This window comes from Chelonoidis abingdonii, chromosome 5, assembly GCF_003597395.2.
Source record: "Chelonoidis abingdonii isolate Lonesome George chromosome 5, CheloAbing_2.0, whole genome shotgun sequence".
In the NCBI taxonomy this organism is placed as follows: domain Eukaryota; kingdom Metazoa; phylum Chordata; order Testudines; family Testudinidae; genus Chelonoidis; species Chelonoidis abingdonii.
In genome coordinates this window covers 10,050,169-10,072,301 of record NC_133773.1, presented here as the reverse complement: position 1 = coordinate 10,072,301, position 22,133 = coordinate 10,050,169, and the positions used below count along the sequence as shown (strand labels likewise).

General features: G+C 45.6%; 1 protein-coding gene across 1 annotated transcript; it reads right to left on the bottom strand.

The window, feature by feature from the left end:
• Positions 1 to 4,721: 4,721 nt before the first annotated feature.
• Positions 4,722 to 6,088, bottom strand: LOC142046888 (myb/SANT-like DNA-binding domain-containing protein 7). Its single transcript, XM_075066311.1, is given in 2 exon segments — positions 4,722 to 4,808; positions 5,474 to 6,088. Coding segments are annotated over 2 exon segments (702 nt in total).
• Between the last annotated feature and the right edge of the window lie 16,045 nt (positions 6,089 to 22,133).

The window sequence follows — 22,133 nt, the reverse complement described above, 5'->3', positions numbered from 1 at the left end:
GTTCTTTCTTGCCTCTGGGGGAAGAACAAGAGACAATTGGTTCAAACTACCGCACAGCATTTTTAAATTAAATCTCAAGAAAAACTTCCCAACTGTCAAAACAGTAGGACAATGGAACAGATGCCTAAGGAGGTTGTGGAAACTCCTTCACTGGAAGTTTTCAAAAGGAGTCTGGACAGAGCCATCTGTCTCGGATGGCTTAGGCACAACAAATCCTGCATCTTGGCAGGGGGTTAGACTAGATCAGCAGTTCTCAAACTGTGGGTCATGACCCCCTTTTTAATAGGCTCACCAAAGGCTGGCATTAGCCTTGCTGGGGCCAAGGGCCGAAGCCCGAGCCCCACTGCGCAGGGCAAAGCCCAAGGGCTTCAGCCCTGAGTGAGTGTGTGGGAGGCTCAGATTACAGGGCCCCCACCTGGGGCTGAAGCCCTTGGGATTTGGCTTTGACACCCCAAGAGCGGTGGGTCTCTGGCTTTGGCCCTGGCCCCCCTGCCCAGGGCAGCAGGGCTCAGGAGGGCTCAGGGTTGGTTCTTCATCCCGGGGTTGTGTAGCAATTTTTGTTGTCAGAAGTGGGTGACGGTGCAATGAAGTTTGAGAACCCCTGGACTCGATAACCTTTGCGGTCCCTTCTAACCCTGTGGTTCTATGAACATTGACTGGGTGTCATAAAACCTACACATACATGTAACATTCGACCAAACAAACATGACAAACAAACAGACAGAATCTGTGAAGTGTGCTGATATAAGGAGAGCCCAAAACAGCAGAACCCTCCTTATTTTAACATCAGTCCTACGCTACATTCTGATTTGCACTCTTCACAGGAAACAAATAGCTTGGAGGGAGGGACAAGAGAGAGAGTTTATAATTAATAAAGTATATGTACAAGTTTGAAGAGCTTTGGTAGGAGGGTAGTAAACTGTGACACAGGAAATATATTCCATGGTTGGTTTTTTTAAATAGATGATTTTGTCAAAATCTATCCCAATGAGTGATTGACTAGGACGGTAAAAGATCAAGGATATTGCTCAGATTGCATCCAGTGCACCACAGAATTTATAATATCATGGTTTACATGGCCAGGTTAAAACCAGCAGCCAACTGTTCAGCATTAATTTTAAAAAGGTACAGTGGAAACGTCACCGTACAACTGGTTAGTGCCATGAACAGAGGTATGTCATTAGGATTTGAAGATTCACTGTGTAACATTAGCTTGAGACTAAACTGACCATTTAAAACAGGTGGGTTTTGGTGGTTGTTGTGTAAGAGGGGGCTTCTTTTCATGGGCTATATATTATGGGCACTGTTAGGCGCCAACACATATCCGTGCAAGTGTTGCATGTCTGAGTTAATGACAACTCAGTATTGTTAAGTAACAGGCTCAGTTGGAATTATTTAATGAAAGATTATCAATGAGAGATTAATACAGCATTATACAGAATACAGAAAGAACAGATACAATATCACCCTTTGATGTGAGCTTAAGTGCTGGCTTTGTGTCTCTTCTTCAGTGCAACTGGAGGGATGTGCAGTTTCATTCCCCACCTAAGTTCCAACACCAGTGTTGTTATATCGGTTTTTCAGACAAAGAGCCCTCTTTGCCAAAAGAAAATATGTTCTGATGTCATTTCTATACATTCTCAGTTTACTTGATTTATGAGTGAAGGCATAATTATTTACAGCTGAGAGGACTAACAATTCTTCAAGATAATATTGTTAAGTAGGTCTTTCTTTGCCAATAACCGTTCTTCCCTGTCTGTTGTAACAATCATGCTTTATCAGTTTCCCAGGTTTATATATGCTTATGTAACTGTGTAAGTATATGTATGTGTGTGTGTGTGTATGTTAAGGGGAGGGTTCCCTAGAATATCTGGAGCTTTATAGACATAGAGATGCCATGGATTATTAGATACAGTCTAACATACAGAATTTCCTGAATACAATCTGTCAATGACCAGTGTTCTGGGCTGTGAGAGTCTACATAATCTTTGTTAATACCCTACAGAGTCTGAAGAATATAAAGGAATGAAATATACAGCAAGAAAGGAGTTAAAGGGTTAATATTTACTAACAGATACGACCACAAGGGAGTAATGGGGCATGCCCACTTACTCCCTTACATGGACAAGCCACGTTGCAAGTAGCAGTGTGGTGAAGGGAAGAGCTGCTCTAAGGTATTTTTGCTCCTTTTCCCATACATATGTGAGCAAGAACTAAGGGTATGTCTACACTAGGAAATTAGGTCAAATTTATAGAAGTCAATTTTTAGGAAACGATTTTATACTGTCAATCGTGTGTGTCCCCATTAAGCGCATTAAGTCAGCAGAGTGCGTCCATAGTACAGTGGCTAGCATCGACTTTCAGAGCGTTGCATTGTGGGTAGCTATCCCACAGTTTCCACAGTCTCCGCTGCCCACTGGAATTCTGGGTTGAGCTCCCAATGCCTGATGGGGCAAAAACATTGTCACGGGTGATTTTGGGTACATGTCATCAGACGCCCTTCTCTCTGTGAAAGAAATGTCAGACAATCGTTCCGCGCTTTTTTTCTGTGCAGATGCCATACTACTTTCAGCAGACAGCGCAGTAGGACTGCTAACCATTGTCACCCAACCACCACTTCCACTGCAACTGTGCTCTTCTGCTCTCCTGGTGCCATGAATCCACCTTGCAGGTCCTCTTGTTGTTCAGTATAAATACCTATTCTAGTGGTATCCATCGTCATCCACTGCTTCCACTGCAACTCTGCTCTCCTGCTGTCCTGCAGATGCCATAGCACGGCAAGCATGGAGCCCACTCAGCTCACTGCTGCTATTGTGAGCATTGTAAACACCTTGCACATTATCCTGCAGTATGTGAAGAACCAGAACCTGCAAAAGCAGGCGAGGAGGCGATGACAGCATAATCACGATAGTGATGAGGACATGGACACAGACTTCTCTCAAATCACAGGCCCTGGCAATATGGACATCAGGGTGGTAATGGGGCAGGTTCATGCAGGGCTGCCCGGCTGGTGCAAGTGGGGCAATTTGCCCCAGGCCCTGTGCCCTGCAGGGGCCCCCACGAGAGTGTTTCAGGGCCCCTGGAGCAGGGTCCTTCACTTGCTCTGGGGGCCCTGGAAAACTCTCGCAGGTCTTCGGCGGCAATTTGGTGGTGGGGGGTCCTTCCACCCTGGGACTCGCCACCAAAGTGCTGGGTCTTCAGTGGCAATTCGGTTGTGGGGGCCCCCCACCGCCGAAGACCCCGGCCCCCTGAATCCTCTGGGCGGCCCTGGGTTCATGCCGTGGAATGTCGATTCTGGGCCCGGGAAACAAGCACAGACTGGTGGGACCGCATGGTGTTGCAGGTCTGGGATGATTCCCAATGTCTGCAAAACTTTTGTATGTGTAAGGGCACTTTCATGGACCTTTTTGACTTGCTTTCCCCTGCCCTGAAGCGCAAGAATACTAGGATGAGAGCAGCCCTCATGGTTGAGAAGTGAGTGGCGATTGCCCTCTGGAAGCCTGCGACGCCAGGCAGCTACCAGTCAGTTGGGAATCAATTTGGGGTGGTTAAATCTACTCTGGGGGCTGCTGTGATCCATGTAGCCAATGCAATCAATGACCTGCCTCTATCAAGGGTAGTGACTCTGGGAAGTATGCTGGGCATAGTGGATGGCTTTGCTGCAATGGGATTCCCTAACTGTTATGGAGTGATAGATGGCATATCCCTATCTTGGGACTGGAGCACCTTGGCAGCCAGTACATAAACCGCAAGGGGTACTTTTCAATGGTGCTGCAAGCACTGGTGGATCACAAGGGACGTTTCACCGACATCAACGTGGGATGGCTGGGAAAGGTACATGACACTTGCATTTTCAGGAACTCTGGGCTGTTTGAACAGCTGTAGGAAGGGACTTACTTCCCAGACCAGAAAATAACAGTTGGGGACGTTGAAATGCCTATCGTTATCCCCTTAATGCCATGGCTTATGAAGCTGTACACAGGCACCCTGGACAGCAGTAAGGAGCTGTTCGACTATAGGCTGAGGAAGTGCCGAATGGTGGTAGAATGTGCATTTAGATGTTTAAAAGCGCGCTGGTGCAGTTTACTGACTGTTAGACCTCAGTGAAACCAACATTTCAATTGTTTTTGCTGCTTGCTGTGCGCTCCACAATATCTGTGAGAGTATGGGGGAGACATTTATGGTGGGGTGGGGGGCTGAGGCAACTCACCTGGCAGCCAGACACCAGGGCAATTAGAAGTGCACAGCAGGGTGTGCTGTGAATCAGAGAAGCTTTGAAAATCAGTTTCATGACTGGCCAGGCTATGGTGTGACAGTTCCGTTTGTTTCTTCTTGATGAAAACCTGCCCCCTTGGTTCACTCTACTTCCCTGTAAGCCAACCACCCTTCCCCCTTCGATCACCGCTTGCAGAGGCAATAAAGTCATTATTGTTTCAAAATCATGCATTCTTTATTAATTTATCACACAAATAGGGGGATAACTGCCAAGGTAGCCCAGGAGGGGTGGGGGAGGAGGGAAGCACTGGGTGAGGTGGTGGATGAGGGGAGGAGGGAAGGACAAGGCCACACTGCACTTCAAACTTCAAAACTTATTGAATGCAAGCCTTCTGTTGCTTGGGCAGTCCTCTGGGGTGGAGAGGTTGGGTCCCTGGAGTCCCCGCCCCCGCTTTCTTGGGCATCTGGGTGAGGAGGCTATGGAACTTGGGGAGGAGGGCAGGCGGTTACACAGGGGCAGCAGCAACGGTCTGCTGCCTTTCCTGCAGCTCCACCAGATGCCACAGCATATCAGTTTGATCGCCCAGTAGCCTCAGCATTGCATCCTGCCTCCTCTCATCGCGCTGCCGCCACGTCTCATCTTGCTCCCTCTACCCTCATCTTGCTCCTGCCACCTCTCATCTCACTCATCCCTCCTGTCCTCGCATTCATTTTCTGCTTTCCTGGACTCTGACATTGTTTGCCTCTGCGCATTCTGATGAGCTCTTTCAGTGCAGGAGGACTGCATGAGCTCAGAGAACATTTCATCATGAGTGTGGTTTTTTTCACCTTATCTGTGCTAGCCTCTGAGCGGAGATGATAGGGGGAACGTTGAAACATTTGCAGCTGTAGGAGGAAAAAAAGGGAAAGTAGTATTTAAAAAGACACATTTTAGAGAACAATGGGTAGACTCTTTCACGGTGAACCAAGCTGTTAACATTACATAGCAGATGTTCTTTTGGTACAAGGTCACATTTTGCCTCTTATATTGAGGGCCTGCCTCAGGGCCGGGCAACAGAATTCGGCTTGCAGGCAGCCATGGTAAGCCACAGTCTTTCAACTTCTTCAACCTTCATAACATGTGGGAATGGTTTCAAACAGCAGCACCCTCATTTCCCATTCCAAGCACCCATTGGGTTAGCCATTTAAAAGGAGGGGCTGCACTGGTCGCAAATGAATCCCAAGTCTTCAGGGCAAATTAATCATTAAACACGCTTGCTTTTAAACCATGCCTTATATTTGCAAAGGTACACTCACCAGAGGGGCCTTCTGTGGCTTCGTGGTCCGTGAGCCCAGGTTGGAAGGGTTGGAATGGTATTGGCTCCAGGGTGACAAACAGTTCCTGGCTGTCAGGGAGAATGGTTTCTCCGCTTACATGCTGTGTGCTATCCTCCTCCTCCTCCACCTCCTCATCTTCCTTGTTCCCAAAATCTTCATCCCTGTTGCATGAGACTCCCCCTTTGCAGGTGTTCACAGACAGGGGTGGGGTAGTGGTAAAGGCCCCCCCTAGAATTGCCTGTAGCTCATCATAGAAGTGGCATGTCTGGGGCTCTGACCCGGAGTGGCCTTTTGCCTCTTTAGTTTTTTGGTAGGCTTGCCTGAGCTCCTCAATTTTCAAGCGACACTGCTGTGGGTCCCTGTTGTAGCCTCTGTCCATCATGCCCTTGGAGATTTTTTCAAATATTTGGGCATTTCATCTTTTGGAACGGAGTTCTGATAGCACAAATTTGTCTCCCCAAACAGTGATCACATCCAGTACCTCCCTTACGGTCCATGCTGGAGCTCTTTTGCAATTCTGGGACTGCATGGTTACCTGTGCTGATGAGCTCTGCATGGTCACCTGTGCTGATTGGCTCACCACACTGGCCAAACGGGAAACGAAATTCAAAAGTTCCCGGGGCTTTTGCTGTGTACCTGCCTAGTGCATCCAAGTTGAGAGCGCTGTCCAGAGCAGTCAAAATGGAGCACTCTGGTATAGCTCCTGGAGGCCAATACCGTCAAATTGCATCTACACTACCCCAAATTCAACCTGGCGATGTCGATTTCAGCGCTAATCCCCTCGTTAGAGTACAGAAATCAATTTTGCCCTTTAAGTCGACAAAAACGGCTTCGTTGTGTGGACGGGTGTAGGATTAAATCAATCTAACGCTGCTAAATTCAACCTAAACGCCTAGTGTAGGACCAGGGCCAAGTGGAGCCTTAGCTCTGCCCCCCACTTCTCCCTGGCCTGAGTATGTTGTGCAGCACATCACAACCAGTGCATGTCTAGGATAAGTGCTCTGTGCAACTGGAACCCACTGGTGAGTGTGCATCACTTGTCCCTCTCTATGTGGATCCACAGAGGATGTAAGTGGAGTCTTCTGCAGCCCAACCTAGAGAGCACTGGATCTATAGTGTCAGCTCTAGCACCTTCTGCTTTGAGCTCAGAAAATCCCTGCTGTGTTGGCCAAGACAACAGGGGTCACACTAGCTATAGTGCTGGTTTACTTCCTCCCTAGAGAAGGAAGGGCAACCAGGAGCCAAGCTGTAATTCTGACTCACAGCCTGGTTCCAGGCCTGCTCCCACAGTGGTTCATCTGGGAGCTACTACCTCTTACTCAGGGCTTGTGGCAAAACTAAAATTGATCCTTCCCTGTATTAGAAACCAAGTTGGTAGGCAACCTAGAAATATCTATGATAGATGGATAATAAAGCTGTGCAGAGGACAGAAAGTCCAGTTTCCCAAAGGATTTTGAAATTTGTTTTCATTCTGATTTGGATTAAAAGCCAAAATTCCAGAAACAATTTAAAAAAAAATCATTTAGGATTGAAACATTTTGGTTAGACAAATATATTTTGTTTTGATTTCAATCTTTACTTTATATGTGATACAAAAATTTTATTAAAAATTAAAACAAAAAGTTGTTTCAGATGAAAGAAAGGAAACATTTCAAAATGAAAATGTTGAGCTGAGACATTTTAACATTCTCAGAAATTTTTAATGTTTTTCTCCAAAACAAAGTTTTGGCAAAATCAACACAATTTCACAAAGCATTGGATTTTGATGGAACTGCATTCCTGGCTGAAAATGGTTCTGTTGAAGTTTTTCCTACCAGCTCTAATGGATGGATACTGTCAACAGACTGGACTAACTTTTCAAAACAACAGTCTTTTACAGGTACAATTTGCATTCATTTTATAAGTGCAAAAATGTGGGTGCAGAGTTCTGACCAATATTAAAGACAGCTGGATCTCAGCTCTTTAGAAAACAAATCCGTATATATTCTTGTCGGTGTGATGGACTATCTGATCTACCAGTATCAGTCTTTTCTATCTCGAATGCAGTGGTTGTGTAGCCTTGTTGGTCCCAGGATATCAGAGAGACAAAGTGGGTGCGATAATATCTTTTATTGGATCAACTTCTGCTGGTGAGAGAGACAAGCTTTCCAACTTACACAGAGCTCTTCTTCAGGTCTGGGAAACTAACTCAGGCCAGGTCTACACTACGTGCGAAAATCGATTTTAGATACGCAATTTCAGCTACGAGAATAGCGTAGCTGAAATCGATTATCTAAAATCGATTTACTCACCCGTCTTCACCACGCGGGATCGATGTCCGCTGCTCGCCATGTCGAATCCGGAACTCCGTTGGTTTTGGTGGAGTTCCGGAATCGATATAAGCGTGCTCGGGGATCGATATATCGCGTTTAGATGAGATGCGATATATCGATCCCCGAGCAATCGATTTTAACGCGTCGATACGGCACGTAGTCTAGACGTGGCCTCAGAGAGCCACTGTTAAATATAAGGCAGAACAAACTGTTTTATAGCTTTAACATCTGTGCTTTTTAGCCCTGTGTAATGTGAAATACAAAAGGACTAAATTGACTGACTGTATGGTAAGAGGCAAACTATCTACATTTCAATGGTGGTTTACAAGGTAGATTGGAATTAAGCATTAAGTACTTGATTTGGAAGTCATTGAAATGGAAATGCTAAGAATAACTATTCTTCAAATGGCATAATTTAAAGTAAAATAGATTTTTCAAGGCTGTGCTACAATATCTTTCATTTAAAGCTAAAATATTTAAATTAAATAAAGATCATCTTTAGTGGAGGAAATAGAATCCATATATTCTGAAAATTATGTGACGAGATTTTATGTTTGTATAGCCTTTATAAGGTTATATGAGTAAACATTGTTTACTGATGGAGCCTCAGTGCTTCAAAATTCAATAGCAAAATGAATCAACCCTGAAATCGGAATGGTAATTTACGAAGGAGTGTCTTCTGGTTCCCTCCTTACACAAATCAAATTTGGAACCAGAATTATGTTTTTTGATAGCAAGGTAACATTTGCTGAATATGCTATGTGGCATTTTGCAATATGCCCTCATCTGAAATCATATTTATAAAAGAAATGTTCAATCAAAAACCACTTTACCTCATGTACTGACACATAATTCATAATTCTCATTACCTTGTGTATATTCTCACATAAGACTTTACTCCAAACAGAAGATAAAGAAAAACTGAGACAGTAACATAAGTTCTTCAGAGTGAGAGGAACAGGAGTTTCCATGCAGTTCTGCTCTTCCTAACTCTCTCTGTGAAATGTGAACTTCTGGAGGTATTGTATTACCCTGTGGGGAGTGCTGGGGAGACAGCCCCTAGACAGGAATAACCTCTTCTTAGGATGAGCAACCTATCCTTTCCATAGCAAGTGGAGTCCCAGAGGGACTAGAACTTTTCAATATTTTCATTAATAAATTTGATGATGTTATGGAAAATAAATGTATCAATTGTGTGGATGATACCAATTTGGGAGGGATTGCAAGCACTTTGGAGGACAGGATTAGAATTCAAAATAATCTTCAGAAATTGGAGATGTATTCCACTTAGAATAGAAAATCAAATGCACAACTACAAAATGGGGAATAATTGGCAAGGTGGTAGTACTGCAGAAAAGGATCTGGGGTTTATGAGTCAACAGTGAAAAGCTGGTGCAAAACCGATTAATTTTGAGATACATTGACAGGAGTGTCAAATGTAGGACACAGGAGGTAGTTGTCCTGCTCTATTCAGTACTGGTGAGGCCTTAGCTGGAGTACTGTGTCCAGTTCTTGGCACCTCACCTTAAGAAAGATATGGACAAATAAGAGTGAGGCCACAGGAGAGCAACAAAAATGACAAAAAGTTTAGAAAACCTGGCCTATGAGGAAAGGTTAAAAAAACTGGGTATCTTTAGTTTAGAGAAGAAAAGGCTAAGGGGGGGGGCATGATAAAATATAGTAAGGTCTATTATAAAGAGAATGGTCATCAGTTGTCCTCCATGTCCACCGAGGGTAGGACAAGAAGTAATGGGCTTAATCTGTAGTAAGGGAAATCCAGGTAGGATATTAGGGAAATTTTGTAACTGTTATAGGTAAGTGCTGGAAATATTGGCTAGGGAAGCTGTGGAATCCCTGTCTTCGGAGGTTTTTAAGAGCAGGTTACATAGGGTTACCTTACGTCCTGTTCCTGGACACGACCCCTTGTTTGGGAGTTTATCCTCCCATCCTGGCAGATTTTTCAAATAAGAGGCAATGTCCACGATTAAAAGCAGATGCTGCAGCTCAGAAAGAGCTGTCTCCGCACCCTGATTAATCTCTTCCTTACGTATATAGTTGCTGGATCCCGCCCACCCGAGCCCAGCCCAGGCAACCAGGTAAGCGAAGCTGCCAAGCACTGTCTGCCAGGCCATCTGCTTCACTGCAGGGCCTCAGAGGCTGGCCAGAAGGGGTGACAGGTCCGGGCCCTGACTCCCCATTCTGGGGAGGAGGAGAACCCTGGGGGAGGTGCTAACTGAAGGGCTGATGCTGCATCCTGGGCCTGCACCAGCCACTGTGACAGAGAGCGACACTGTCCCCCACTTTGAGAGTGAAGTTGCAGGTAGCCCCTCCAGTACCCCCAAATGCCCCCCCTAAGACCCACAAATACCTCCTCCCAGTACACACACACCCCTCCAGCACTCCCTTACTCAGCAACTGTATCTCCAGCTTCTTCCCTCCCAGCAATGCAGCTCTAGGTTTTCAGTACACATTTTTGCAGCACCCTGTAAATGCAGGGGTAGCACCAAATACACTGAATTTAAATATCAGGTTAAACAACTCAAGCAATGCTGCATGGATTGTGTTATTCATTTCCTTATTTAATTCAATTCAAAACCTCCCATTTAAAACATGTATCTGAAGCTGCCCCATAATTTCCAGGCTAATGCAATGGAGAGATGCAGAATTCTCTCAGCTGAATTTAGACTTACCGTGAGTTTGAATAAATGGGGCCTTGGTTACAGTCCTACATTTCTTGTTTCATTCTTATCCTTTGTTAAGAAAGGAAATGTGTAGATAATTTCAGTGAAGCTAGTCACGAGCCATTAAACTGAGTTCCCGAAAGAATGATGGCATGTATCCTGGCAGCAGTGACAGTACAGGTTTGCTGCTGTCATGCTAATGCAGTGACAAGTTTATTTTGAAGATGGCAGCAATTTAGCAAGGATTTCTGCAACATTCAAGCCTCTGGGCCTTTGGGGCTGATTTAAAAAGAGGTGGGAAGAATTCTCCAGTACAGAAAGCAAGAATTTGGATTTTTATTTTATACACTGAAAAAAAATGAGGATAAAATATTCAGTTCAAATATTTTTCTTGAAAAAAAAAATCCATGGACTGTCCCCAATCCCATGATTCAGGAGCACAGAAGATGTGTTGTCCTCTTCTGCTGGACTTATCTTGAATGTACAACAGCAGACAAGGCATTAATATATTGTAACTTGAGAAGCAGGTTTCCTCCATAGCTTAGTTCAGATGATAAATCGCTGCTCTTGTAACTCGACTGTCCTGCTCTGGATTGCTGGACCAGAGACCAAGGAGCCTCGTTGTTTCCTTTCTTCCTAAGAAATGCCTTGGATATGGGACAAAGAGTCATATTGACCCCAGCCTGGTATTACTGAACAACTATTTGCTGACTGGGACTTGTGGCCGTGAAAGCTATAGTGATTGGATCACCGGTGACCTCCCCTGGAAGATCCTTATTAATCTTTGACACCATGGCTGGAATTGATAGAGAAGAAAAAATGAAGAAGGCCAATCCCTTCAAGCCACTAATGGGCATCTGTTCCACGTCTGTCTGCATTTGCATCTTATAAAGAATTCTTTGGGGGTTGTACGTCTCTAAATAACCAGAAAGGTGCATTGGATACCTGGTCTTTCTTCCAGCTCTGTTAATATTCGAGGTCTCTCAGATTTGAGGGATAACTTCACAATGTAGCAGGTGAACAACTACCAAGGGTACTGCCTAGTGGTCAGGCCAGAGTATGAAAGGTTGTCTACCCATTGCAAACACAGTCCTATCCATCAGTGCCCCCTCTGAGCTCCTCAGCTTCCCTTTTAAACCCTACCTCCAACTTATGCAGTCTTTATAAGTGAGGCTGGGTCAGGCCGCCTAGAACCAGAGCTGTTCCTTAACCCCAGTGTGGGGTTTGTATGCCCCATCACAGACAGACAATACATTCTCCCCTCAGTAATACCTCCCACACTGTCATCTCTTTTCCTGGAGGATCTATTGCTCTATAACAGCAGCCTGTCTCTATAATAAACACATAATCTGTATAGCGAGAGTATTCATGCAAGTGAACCTGTAACCATTCTTCCTAATTTTTTTTGTTGTCTGCTATATCTTGACTTTAGCAAAGCTTTTGATAGGTCTTCCACAGTATTCTTGCCATCATGTTGAAAAAGTATGGATTGGATGAATGGACTATAAGAGGGATAGAAATCTGGCTAGATCATCGGGCTCAACAAGTCGTGATCAATGGCTCGATGTCTAATTGGCAGCCAGTATCAAGCAGAGTGCCCCCAAGGTTGGTTCTGGGGCCAATTTTATTCAAAATCTTCATTAATGATCTGGGTGATGGGATGAATTGCACCTCAGCAAGTTCGCAGATGACACTAAGATGGGGGGAGAGGTAAATACGCTGGAGGATAGGGTCCAGAGTGATCTAGACAAATTGGAGAATTGGGCCAAAAGAAATCTGATGAGGTTTAACAAGGTCAAGCGCAGAGTCCTGCACTTACGATGGAAGAATTCCATGCACCTCTACAGGCTGGGGAACGACTGACTAAGTGGCAGTTCTGCAGAAAAGGACATGGGAAGCTGGATATCAGTCTACAGTTTGCCCTGGTTGACAAGATGTCTAAAGGCATATTGGATTATTCCCCTCTATTCAGCACTTGTGAGGCCACATCTGGAGTACTCTGTCCAGTTTTGGGCCCCCCACTACAGAAAGGATATGGACAAATTGGAGAGTCCAGCGAAGGGCAACAAAAATGATTAGAGGTCTGGGCCACATGACTTATGAAGAGAGGCTGAGGGAACTGGGCTTATTTAGTCTGCAGAAGAGAAGAGTGAGGGGGGATTTGATAGCAGCCTTCAGCTACCTGAAGGGCTTCCAAAGAGGATGGAGCTCAGCTGTTCTCAGTGGTGGCAGATGACAGAACAAGGAGCAATGGTCTCAACTTGCAGTGGGGGAGATCTAGGTTGGATATTAGGAAACACTAGTTTTTTAGGAAGGTGGTGAAGCACTGGAATGGGTTACCCAGGAAGATGGAGGAATCTCCATCCTTAGAGGTTTTTAAAGCCCAACATGACAAAGCCATGGCTAGGTTGATATAGTTGGGGTTGGTCCCGTTTGACCAAGGGGTTGGATTGAGGTATCTTCTAACCCTAATCTTCTATGAGTCTATGATTCTATAACACTGCATGACATGGGAGATAATCTCATTTGTCCAAAATTCTATTTGTTGGCATTTAACATGTTTCTCTCGTGACCCTCCTTTTAGTCCATGGCTGGTTATGATCTTTGTTGATAGGAATGACTGAACAGGCTCTGGAAGAAATAATCACCAGGCCAAACCTTTGCCCATATACTGAAATAACCTGAATCCATTGGAATCACCTTTTTTCAGCTAAGAAATCCTTTCTCCTATTCTTCTGCTGTTACTAACATGGCCACGCTACCTCCCTATGACCTTCCAATAACCCTTTGGCCTCTTCCACCCTCTACCTCCTTATCGCTGAATGTCCCTATGCAGGGCCAGAAATTCTGGCATCCTTTTTTGGGGGGATCCCGACGCTGTTGTATTGATATGGGGAGCAAAACCCCTTGACAGTGGAGCCAGCTATTAAAAATGTCGGTGGTATTTGCCTAGAGATTGGCCTTTGTTACTGGTCAATATGAGCCTGATCCACAGCCAGTGAAATCATTGGAAAGACACCCACAATTTCTTATAGGACTTTGGATCAGGTCTCATGTGAACAACTTCTGTTAGAAAAGCAGAAGCAGTCTTTGCATGTAGGGCTAGATAGTGGCTTTAAAGTCACCTGTGTACGAGGACACTCAGTGCCTCAGGAGGAGCACAAGAGAGGCTGCAAGGGGCAGGGATCCTGGGGTGGAATGCTGTCACTCACGAAGCACTTCCTACTGTGTCCATGTGAGAGGAAACAGCACTTGCCCCAGAGACATGACAATTGACTGGCCTACTGGGAACAGCGTCCAGGCCAGAGAACTAGCATGGCTTTTATATATGGATATTTAATATCATTTATTTTTCAGAAGAGTTGCACATTCCATAAATATAAAGGACCCAGTGGCATTGCCCCGGGAGCACAGCAGGGGCAGATGGTGTTGCAGTCCTGCCCAGGGTCCCTCACTATGCTCCAGGCAGAGGTAATCTGCACCCGCCCTTTACTGAGCACCAAACACAGCTCCACCCTGACTGCCCATGCTCCCTCTAATCAGCTCTAGAGACAGACATGATGCCACCCTCGACTGGCTGGTGGTCACATTTTTTGACAAACACTATCACATTTTCTCGTCTGCGTGGAAGGGGCTCCCTGTAAAATGCCACAAGGTCCCTAATTTATCATCCTTGAAATGTCTTTTTTAAAACCCACCTGTGATGCCTGTAAAATGCCTGACAACAGCTAGGCAGCCGATTGTGCTGCAAGCAATGCTTATTACATTGCTCAAAACCGTCTCACTGTTCTCTTGTGTTCCTCCAGTCTGCCTGTTGGTACCTACCTGTTGCCGTCTCTCATAAACTTAGATTGCAAACTCCATGGGGCAGGGACCATTGGTCTGTTTTAGGTCTGTAAGGGGTCTAACACAATGACGCTAGGGCCTCTAGATGCTACCCGGTGCAAACAATCATTATAATAACTGTTTGCAGGATCAGGTCATAAAGCGACAATCCACAAAAGTGTTATGCACACCTTGAACTTTAAGGACATGTGCAGTCCTAATGAAGTTAATGGAAGGAATCAGATGCTTAAAGTCAAACATGTGCTTTGCTGGATAGGAGCCTCAGTGTGTTGAATGTATTTTAAATCTCCCTACCACAGCTGCATGATGTAAAATGCCCTGAACAATTCAGCAAGGGCATGGAAGGTGGGTGGCACTTTATAGATACAGTTGTTATATTTAGACTATTTTTTGATGTGCAGAACCGTGTGCAAGGTAGTGTGGCTGAGTATAGTGGTGCTGGGAGATGGCTAGTTATTGAGAATGACACTTCAAGGAGAACTGGATTATGAGCCTTTCCAGAACAGTACTCACACTTCTGCTGGACAACCTTCTTCATCTCCTTTTATTAGCCAGTCCTAATGCGATTGTAATATATTAATTAATTATTTTTATCATTATAATTATAATTATGTTTTAAATTAAAGTGATCACTGGAGGGCACTCCAGTCTCCATGGCCAATTCAGTCCTTGGCTTCTCTGCTGAGGTGGTCACAAATTGTCTGCCTTTTCTTGTGTGACCTGCATCAATCTTTACTGGGAAATGGGCTGAGATCCCTGTTCATCTCACATAGAGCATCAGCCAGCTAGCAGATGGTGAATACCAACCAAGATTTGTTTTAACCAATAGCATATAAGTGAGTGATGGTTTGTTGGAGTAGGGCTCCAGAGATCTAGATTCAATTCCTGGCTCTGCCACAGATACCTGGTGTTACTAGGAAAATCACGTAGACCCTGATTTTGGAAGCCATGAGATGTCTGTTCAAGATTCCACAAAGGAGTGGTCCATAGTCATGTGCATAAAATTAAGCATATGCATAAGTATCTACAGGATTGTCACCTTAAACTTTCTGTGCCTCACTTTCTCATCTGTAAACTGCTAGTGATAAGACTTCTTTTCTCCCATGCGTTGTCTGTCTTTTCTGTTTGAGCCCTGACCTTGCCACATTTAACCATACGCTTAGTTTTATTCCTAGGACCAGTCACACTGATTTCAATGGAGCTACTGATAGGAATAATGTTGACATGTCGATGCTGGCAGGGAGATAGATTGTCATTTATTTGGGACAGGGCTTATATCTTACTAAGAGCACAAACAGCACCCAGGCCAATGGGCTAAGTCTACTCTATCAATCTAATGTTACTGCCAGATTTCAGATCTTGTCCTGTGCTGGATTTGAGACATGTAATATTTTATTATCAGTATATTAGATACACTGCACACTTTAGACTTTGGATGCAATAGCTTGATTGACCACCTGTAATTGATACTAAGATGTAGTATTTCCCAATTAACAATCAAGGAAAAATAAAACCTAAATGTGTATCACAGTTTCTATGTTTCTGATGTGCAGTGATGCCAGTGAACACGGTGATGGGGTTTCAATAAAGAAAAGAATCTATTTACATGTATCAGCGTGCGTCAGGCAGGAAAACATCCGTAAGCAGCGAAGGACCATTGCCCTGTTTTTACTTCAGATTCTTTCCACCAGGCTGCACAGTGCAATTGTCAGGTGGTTGCATGTGGAGGCATCTCGTGTATTATTTAGAAGAAACCTCGGCTGTTTTAGGTGTAAAAGGGCGCAATATAAAGTGAGCATTTATCCATCACTTTCAGTTGAGCTGATAAATGTTTTAGCCCAGTTTCTTCCCTACAGGGAAACTAACTAGTGGGTCAGTTCTCCAAGTATTGTTACCGAGGCCTTTCCTGAGCCTTGTGCCAACTTCCTGGTGATTATTGGTTCCATCTGGCTCAATAAACAGCAATACGTAGTTTCTAATTTGTTGTGATGTTGCGTAGCTGTGTTTTATTTATTAAAGAACGGAACAGTGGGAGCATGCTGCTTATTCATCAGAAAAACCACTAGCTTTCCATTTGCAGAGCAAGGAGAGAGAGCAGGGAACGGGAGATGGGGAGGGAGGAGGAGGGGCAGGTCCCAGACCTCAGAGGGGCAGGGCATATTCTGGACATACTTGACAACGGCTGGGCAGCTGATGTGCGGAGACCACTGCCTATCATGCTGACCAGTATTGGCTCATTGTTTCCTTGTGCTCCCCCATGTTTCAGTCTGTGTCTATCTATTGTCTCTTCTCTTACACTTAAGAGTGTCAGATCCTAGGGGCTGGCTCCATCTCTGTTTCTACAGCACTTAGCACAGTAGGGTTCCGGCCCAGGACTAGGCTCCAAGGTGTCGCCCCAATACAATACAGGTGCTCTGCTCATTCAGCTCCATTGAAGTCAAGGGATCTGAGGACACATAGCATCTCACAAGCCTTCAGCAATGACTTGTATTATAAAACTATAGGCCTGATCCTACGCTCTTCATAGTGGCACTAAGCTTTTGGTACATATGATAGAAACTCCAGTGAAGATCCTGCTGATTTTCATCGAATAGGTGAGAAGGAAAATCAAGGATTCATCTGAAATTTAGCTTGTTTGGGAAATGTTATTTTCAGGACACAGGGAAAGCAATGGGGAAATCGCTAGGAATGGAAGCGTGGTGTAAATGAGTCTCTCCATCAATTCCAGATGGCCAATAATTGGATCGGTGTAGTTGTCAAAGCCCTCTGTGGTGTAATTTGGAGCCATCCAGTGACTTCCTGTTTGAGAGATTTTTGATTTTTTTAACTTTTCAGTGTTGAAAGATTTTAAGACTGTGCAGCTGCCCGCCATTTACCATCTCTTCTTGGGAGATCATGCTTTACCCTGTTACACAAATCACTCTCCCACCGTCTTATCTGGTGTCAGCCTTAGCAGTTTTATGTGACCATTCCAGGGATTTACACTTGTTCTTGCTGAACCTCATCAGTTTTTTTTGGCCCAATTCTCCATATTGTCTAGGTGACCCTGCATCCATCCCTACCCTCCAGCGTATCTACCTCTGCCCCTTGCTTAGAGTCATCTGCAAACTTGCTCCATAATTTTTCCAGAGACTGAGGTGAGGCCTGATCAGCCTGTAGTTCCCCAGATTCTCCTTCTTCCCTTTTTAAATATGTGCACTATTTTTGCCTGTTTCCAATCGTCCGGGACCTCCCCCAATCACCATGAGTTTTCAAAGATAATGGTCAATGGCTCTGCAATCACATCAGCTAGCTCCCTCAGCACCCTCGGATGCATTGCATCTGGCCCCATGGATTTGTGTATACCTAACTTTTCTAAATAGTCCTTAACCCCTTCTTTCACCATTGAGGGCTGCTTACTTCCTCCCCGTGCTGTGCTGTCCAGTGCAGCAGTCTGGGAGCTGACCTTGTCTGTGAAGACTGAGTCAAAAGAAGCATTGAGTACTTCATCTTTTTCTACATTATCTGTCACTAGGTTGCTTCCCCCATTCAGTAAGAGTCCCACACTTTCCTTGACCTTCTTCTTGTTGCTAACATACCTGTAGAAAACCTTCTTGTTACTCTTAACAACTGTGATAGACCCAGGCCATTTGGGAACAGCAGAGTAGTAGAAAGGAGATATACTGGCCACTGGAGCAGCAGTTTTCTGTTCCTTGAGTGACCAGAGCAGGGACTGCTCCAGGCTAATGAGAACACCTGACTCGAATTAACTGCTAAGAGTTAGGTGAGGCTGTTAAGCACCTGACTCTAATTAAGGCCCCTCTGATGCTATAAAAGGGCTCACTCCAGTCAGGCCAGAGGGAGCCAGATAGCCAGAGGAGAGGAAGTGTGTGCGTGTGAGGAACTGGGAGCAAGAGATGTGCAAGAAGCTGAGAGGGAGTAGGCATACTGCTGGAGGACTGAGAAGTACAAGCGTTATCAGACATCAGGAGGAAGGTCCAGTGGTGAGGACAAAGAAGGTGTTGGGAGGAGGCCATGGGGAAGTAGCCCAAGGAGTTGTAGCTGTTGCGCAACTGTGCCAGGAGGCACTCTAGACAGCTACAGTCCACAGGGCCCTGGGCTGGAACCCGGAGTAGAGGGCAGGCCCGGGTTCCCCCCAAACCTCCCAACTCCTGATTAAACACAGGAGGAATTAACCTGGACTGTGGCTTCTACCAGAGGGGAAGGTCTCTGAGCTGCTTCCCGACCCTCAGGATGAATCTCTGAGGCGAGCAAATCTGCCAATAAGCGCAAGACCCACCAAGGTAGAGGAGGAACTTTGTCACACATCTTTTGCTAGCTGCAACCCAACTGTGCTTTGGCCTTCCTGATTACACCCCTGCATGCTCGAGCAATATTTTTATTCTCCTCCCTAGTCATCTGCCCAAGTTTCCACTTCTTGTAAGCTTCCTTTTCGTGTTTAAGCTCACAGAAGATTTCTCTGTTAAGCCAAGCCACATCAATCTGCACCTTGTATATTGCATGCAGTTCTGGTTGCCTCATTTTTAAAAAAAAAGATTTATTGGCATTGGAAAATGTACAAAATTATTGAGGGTATGGAATATCTTCCATATAAGGACAGATTAGAAAGACTAGGACCATCCATTTTAGAAAAGAGATGATTAAGGGAGGGTATGATAGAGGTCTATAAACTCATGAATAGTGTGGAGAACATGAAGAGAGAAGTGTTATTTATCCCTTAACATAACCCTGGGACTAGATGTCACCTGTTGAAGTTAATAGGCAGCAGGTTAAAAACAAACATAAGGAAGTACTTCTTCACACAATGTCCAGTCAACTTGTGGAACTCATTGTCAGGGAATTTTGTCAAGGCCATAAATATAACTGCACAACTGAAATGCATAAGTGAGTTGGAATAGAGCTATCAGCTGTGGCTCTGCTCACCTTGCCTATTGGCTGTATTACTGAGCCCATATTAATATTTTTGCCATGAGGATAATCAGGTCATAGCAAAGTCAGTGGAATGTTAAAGTGGTCCCTTGATTATGTAAGTTTTTTTTTTTTAATGAAAATATCAGAATGTTAAAAGGATTTAAAAATAAAAATAACAAACAATCCCAGATACCATCAAAAGAACTAAGATGGCATTTCGCTGGTGACTTTTACAACTTGGGCAATAATCAGAATGTATATTTAATAAAATCTCGGTCAGAGGGTGGAAGATTGTATTATAGCCATAGAAAGGCTAAGAAAGGTACTTGCTGTCCTTGTGCTTTTAGTTCCTGGCCCCTGCATTGTCTCACTCTATTCTCGGAGGTCTCAGACCCTCCATTAGAGCTGGTCAAAAATCAGAATTCCCATCCAATGGGAAAATCTGCAATTCTGAAATTTCTTTTCATCCCCAAATGGGATGAGAAGTTGAAATCTCAGAATATTCCACATAACAAAATATTCTAAAATATTTTATTTTGACATTATTATTTCAACTAATGTAATGTAATAATCAAAACTCTTCAGGAAGAGATTAAGTGATTTCCCAAGGCCTCACAGAGAATCTGTGGCAAAGCCAGGAATTCAACCCAGTTCTCCAAAGGCCAGTGTCTTAACCATGAGACCATAACTGTTTAGAAAAGACCTAAAACTAAAAAGGTAAACTCCACTGGGGTTCTCTGAGATATTTTCATTTGCTGTATCTCACCTGTGTTACAACTAATATAATGGGAACCTTTAAAAACTTTTTAACCTTTTTACTGTAAAATAAAGGATTACTAAAATAAGATGTATTTGCCATTCTAAGTATAGAGAATACCTACAAATACCGATAACATCTTACCCAGGGGTGAAAGTAACTTACAGGACTTACCGGTACTGCTGGAGTCCTGAGGGGGGCATGGCCTCATCTGGAAGAGGCGAGGCCTCTCAAGATTTAAAGGCCCTGGGGAACCAGCTGTGGCTGGGAGACCCAGAGCCTTTAAATCAACCAGGGGCTCCCAGCTGAAGAGGTTGTTGGGAGCCCCCCGGGATTCAGGGGCAAATTAAAGGGCCCAGTGCTCCAGCCGTAGGGGGAACCCCGAGCTTTGTGGGGCTGGGGCAGGGATTTAAAGGGCCCAGAGTGCCTGCTGCTGACGGAAGCCCGGAGCCCTTTAAATCCTGGCCCCAGCCACCAGAGCCACAGCTGGGGGCAGCCCAGAGCCCTTTCAATCCCCGCCGTGGAAGTTGATGTGGTCCAGCACGGCGTACTGGCTGTTGCCGGTACGCTGGACCGGACCGGACCGGACCGGCTTACTTTCACATCTGAAGAAGCAGAAATACTGTCTTCCCTGCCCCCCCACCCCTCAAAAGGGCACCGGCACCCTCCCCGCAAGATAGTAATACATACTGTATGTCTATGTCTGTGTATGAATGTGTCACAAACAATGCAACTGCAGCCTGCTACCAACCAGCAACGACCCCAGCAACCGGCCCCTGTGGGCTGTTGCCTGCAGAGAGCCAGCAGGTGCCGCTGGGCTGGGTCTGCCAAGGAGTAAGTAACCAAGGCAAAAATCACAGCCAGCCAGCCAGGGAGGGAGCCGGGGGCAGGGGGAGGGGAAGTCAGGGGTGAATGAAGGACAACTGGAATAGCTTTCATGAAATATACAAGATATTTAGAGAAAGTTTTGTCAGTTTCAGCCTCTGCACTCTGCAGGCAGGACAAAACAAAAAGAGATCTGAGATTGCACCAGATGTCCTAAGGACATTTCAGGTGTTTAAATCAATATATAAAGTGGTGGAGGAATTGAAAACTACTAATTTCTTTTCAAAGGAGCGCACAATATTTCCCTTGAATATCATTTTCCCTCTGTTTAATGGCCTTCGCCACGCTCAGCCCCGGGTCGCAGGGGTCTGAGCGATGAGAGCTGTAGTCCAGCCCTTAGGTTAAGGCGGAGGCAACGAACAACAGGTGTAGGCGGCTCTGGCCCTGTGAAGCAGGGCAGAGCAATACGCAGTCTATGGCTCTGGCCCTTGATCAGTGGTTAAGCAATAGCGTTAGGGGCTCTGGCTTCGGACCAGGCACAGGGCAGTAAACAGTCTAGGGCCTCTGGCCCTTTTGGATCAGGTAGAGCTAATCAGTTCTAGGGAATCTGGCCCTTCGGGGCAGGGCAACAGAGCGTACCGTCTAGGCTCTGGCCTTCGGAACAGGCAGAGACAGAATCAGTCTAGGGGCTCGGGCCCTTCAGGGCAGGGCACAGCAGTACCGTTCTGGGGCTCTGGCCCTTCGGGACAGGGGGCAGTAATCAGTCTAGCGGGCTCGGGGCCCTTCGACAGCAGGCAGAGCATAAACCGTCTAGGGGCTCTGGCTTCGGGACAGTGCGCAGAGCAGTCAATCAGTCTAGGGTGCTGCCCTTCGGGCGGCAGAGCAAATAAAAACCGTTCTTAGCGGGCTTGGCCCTTCGGGACAGGGCAGGCCAGTAATCAGTCTAGGGCTCTGGACCTTCGGGACAGGGCAGAGCTACACACAGTCTAGAGGCTCCGACCCTGTTTGGGGCAGTACAGAGCTAGGGACATTGGAGGCGATAAGTTCAGCAAGGAAGGAGGGGGATCTGCACCTTAGGGTGCAGGGGAACGCAGGCCCTCCACTCCACTGCGTTCCAGCGGGGGCCTATGCGGCCGGTCGCCGCTAAGGCGGTCAGTGGGGATCCTGGCCGAAAACACTGACCGGCGTGAGGGCGGATTCCCACCGAAACACCGCCGGAGGTCAGTGGGCTCCTGGCCGGCGCACACGACCATCGGCTGGGGGCCTTCT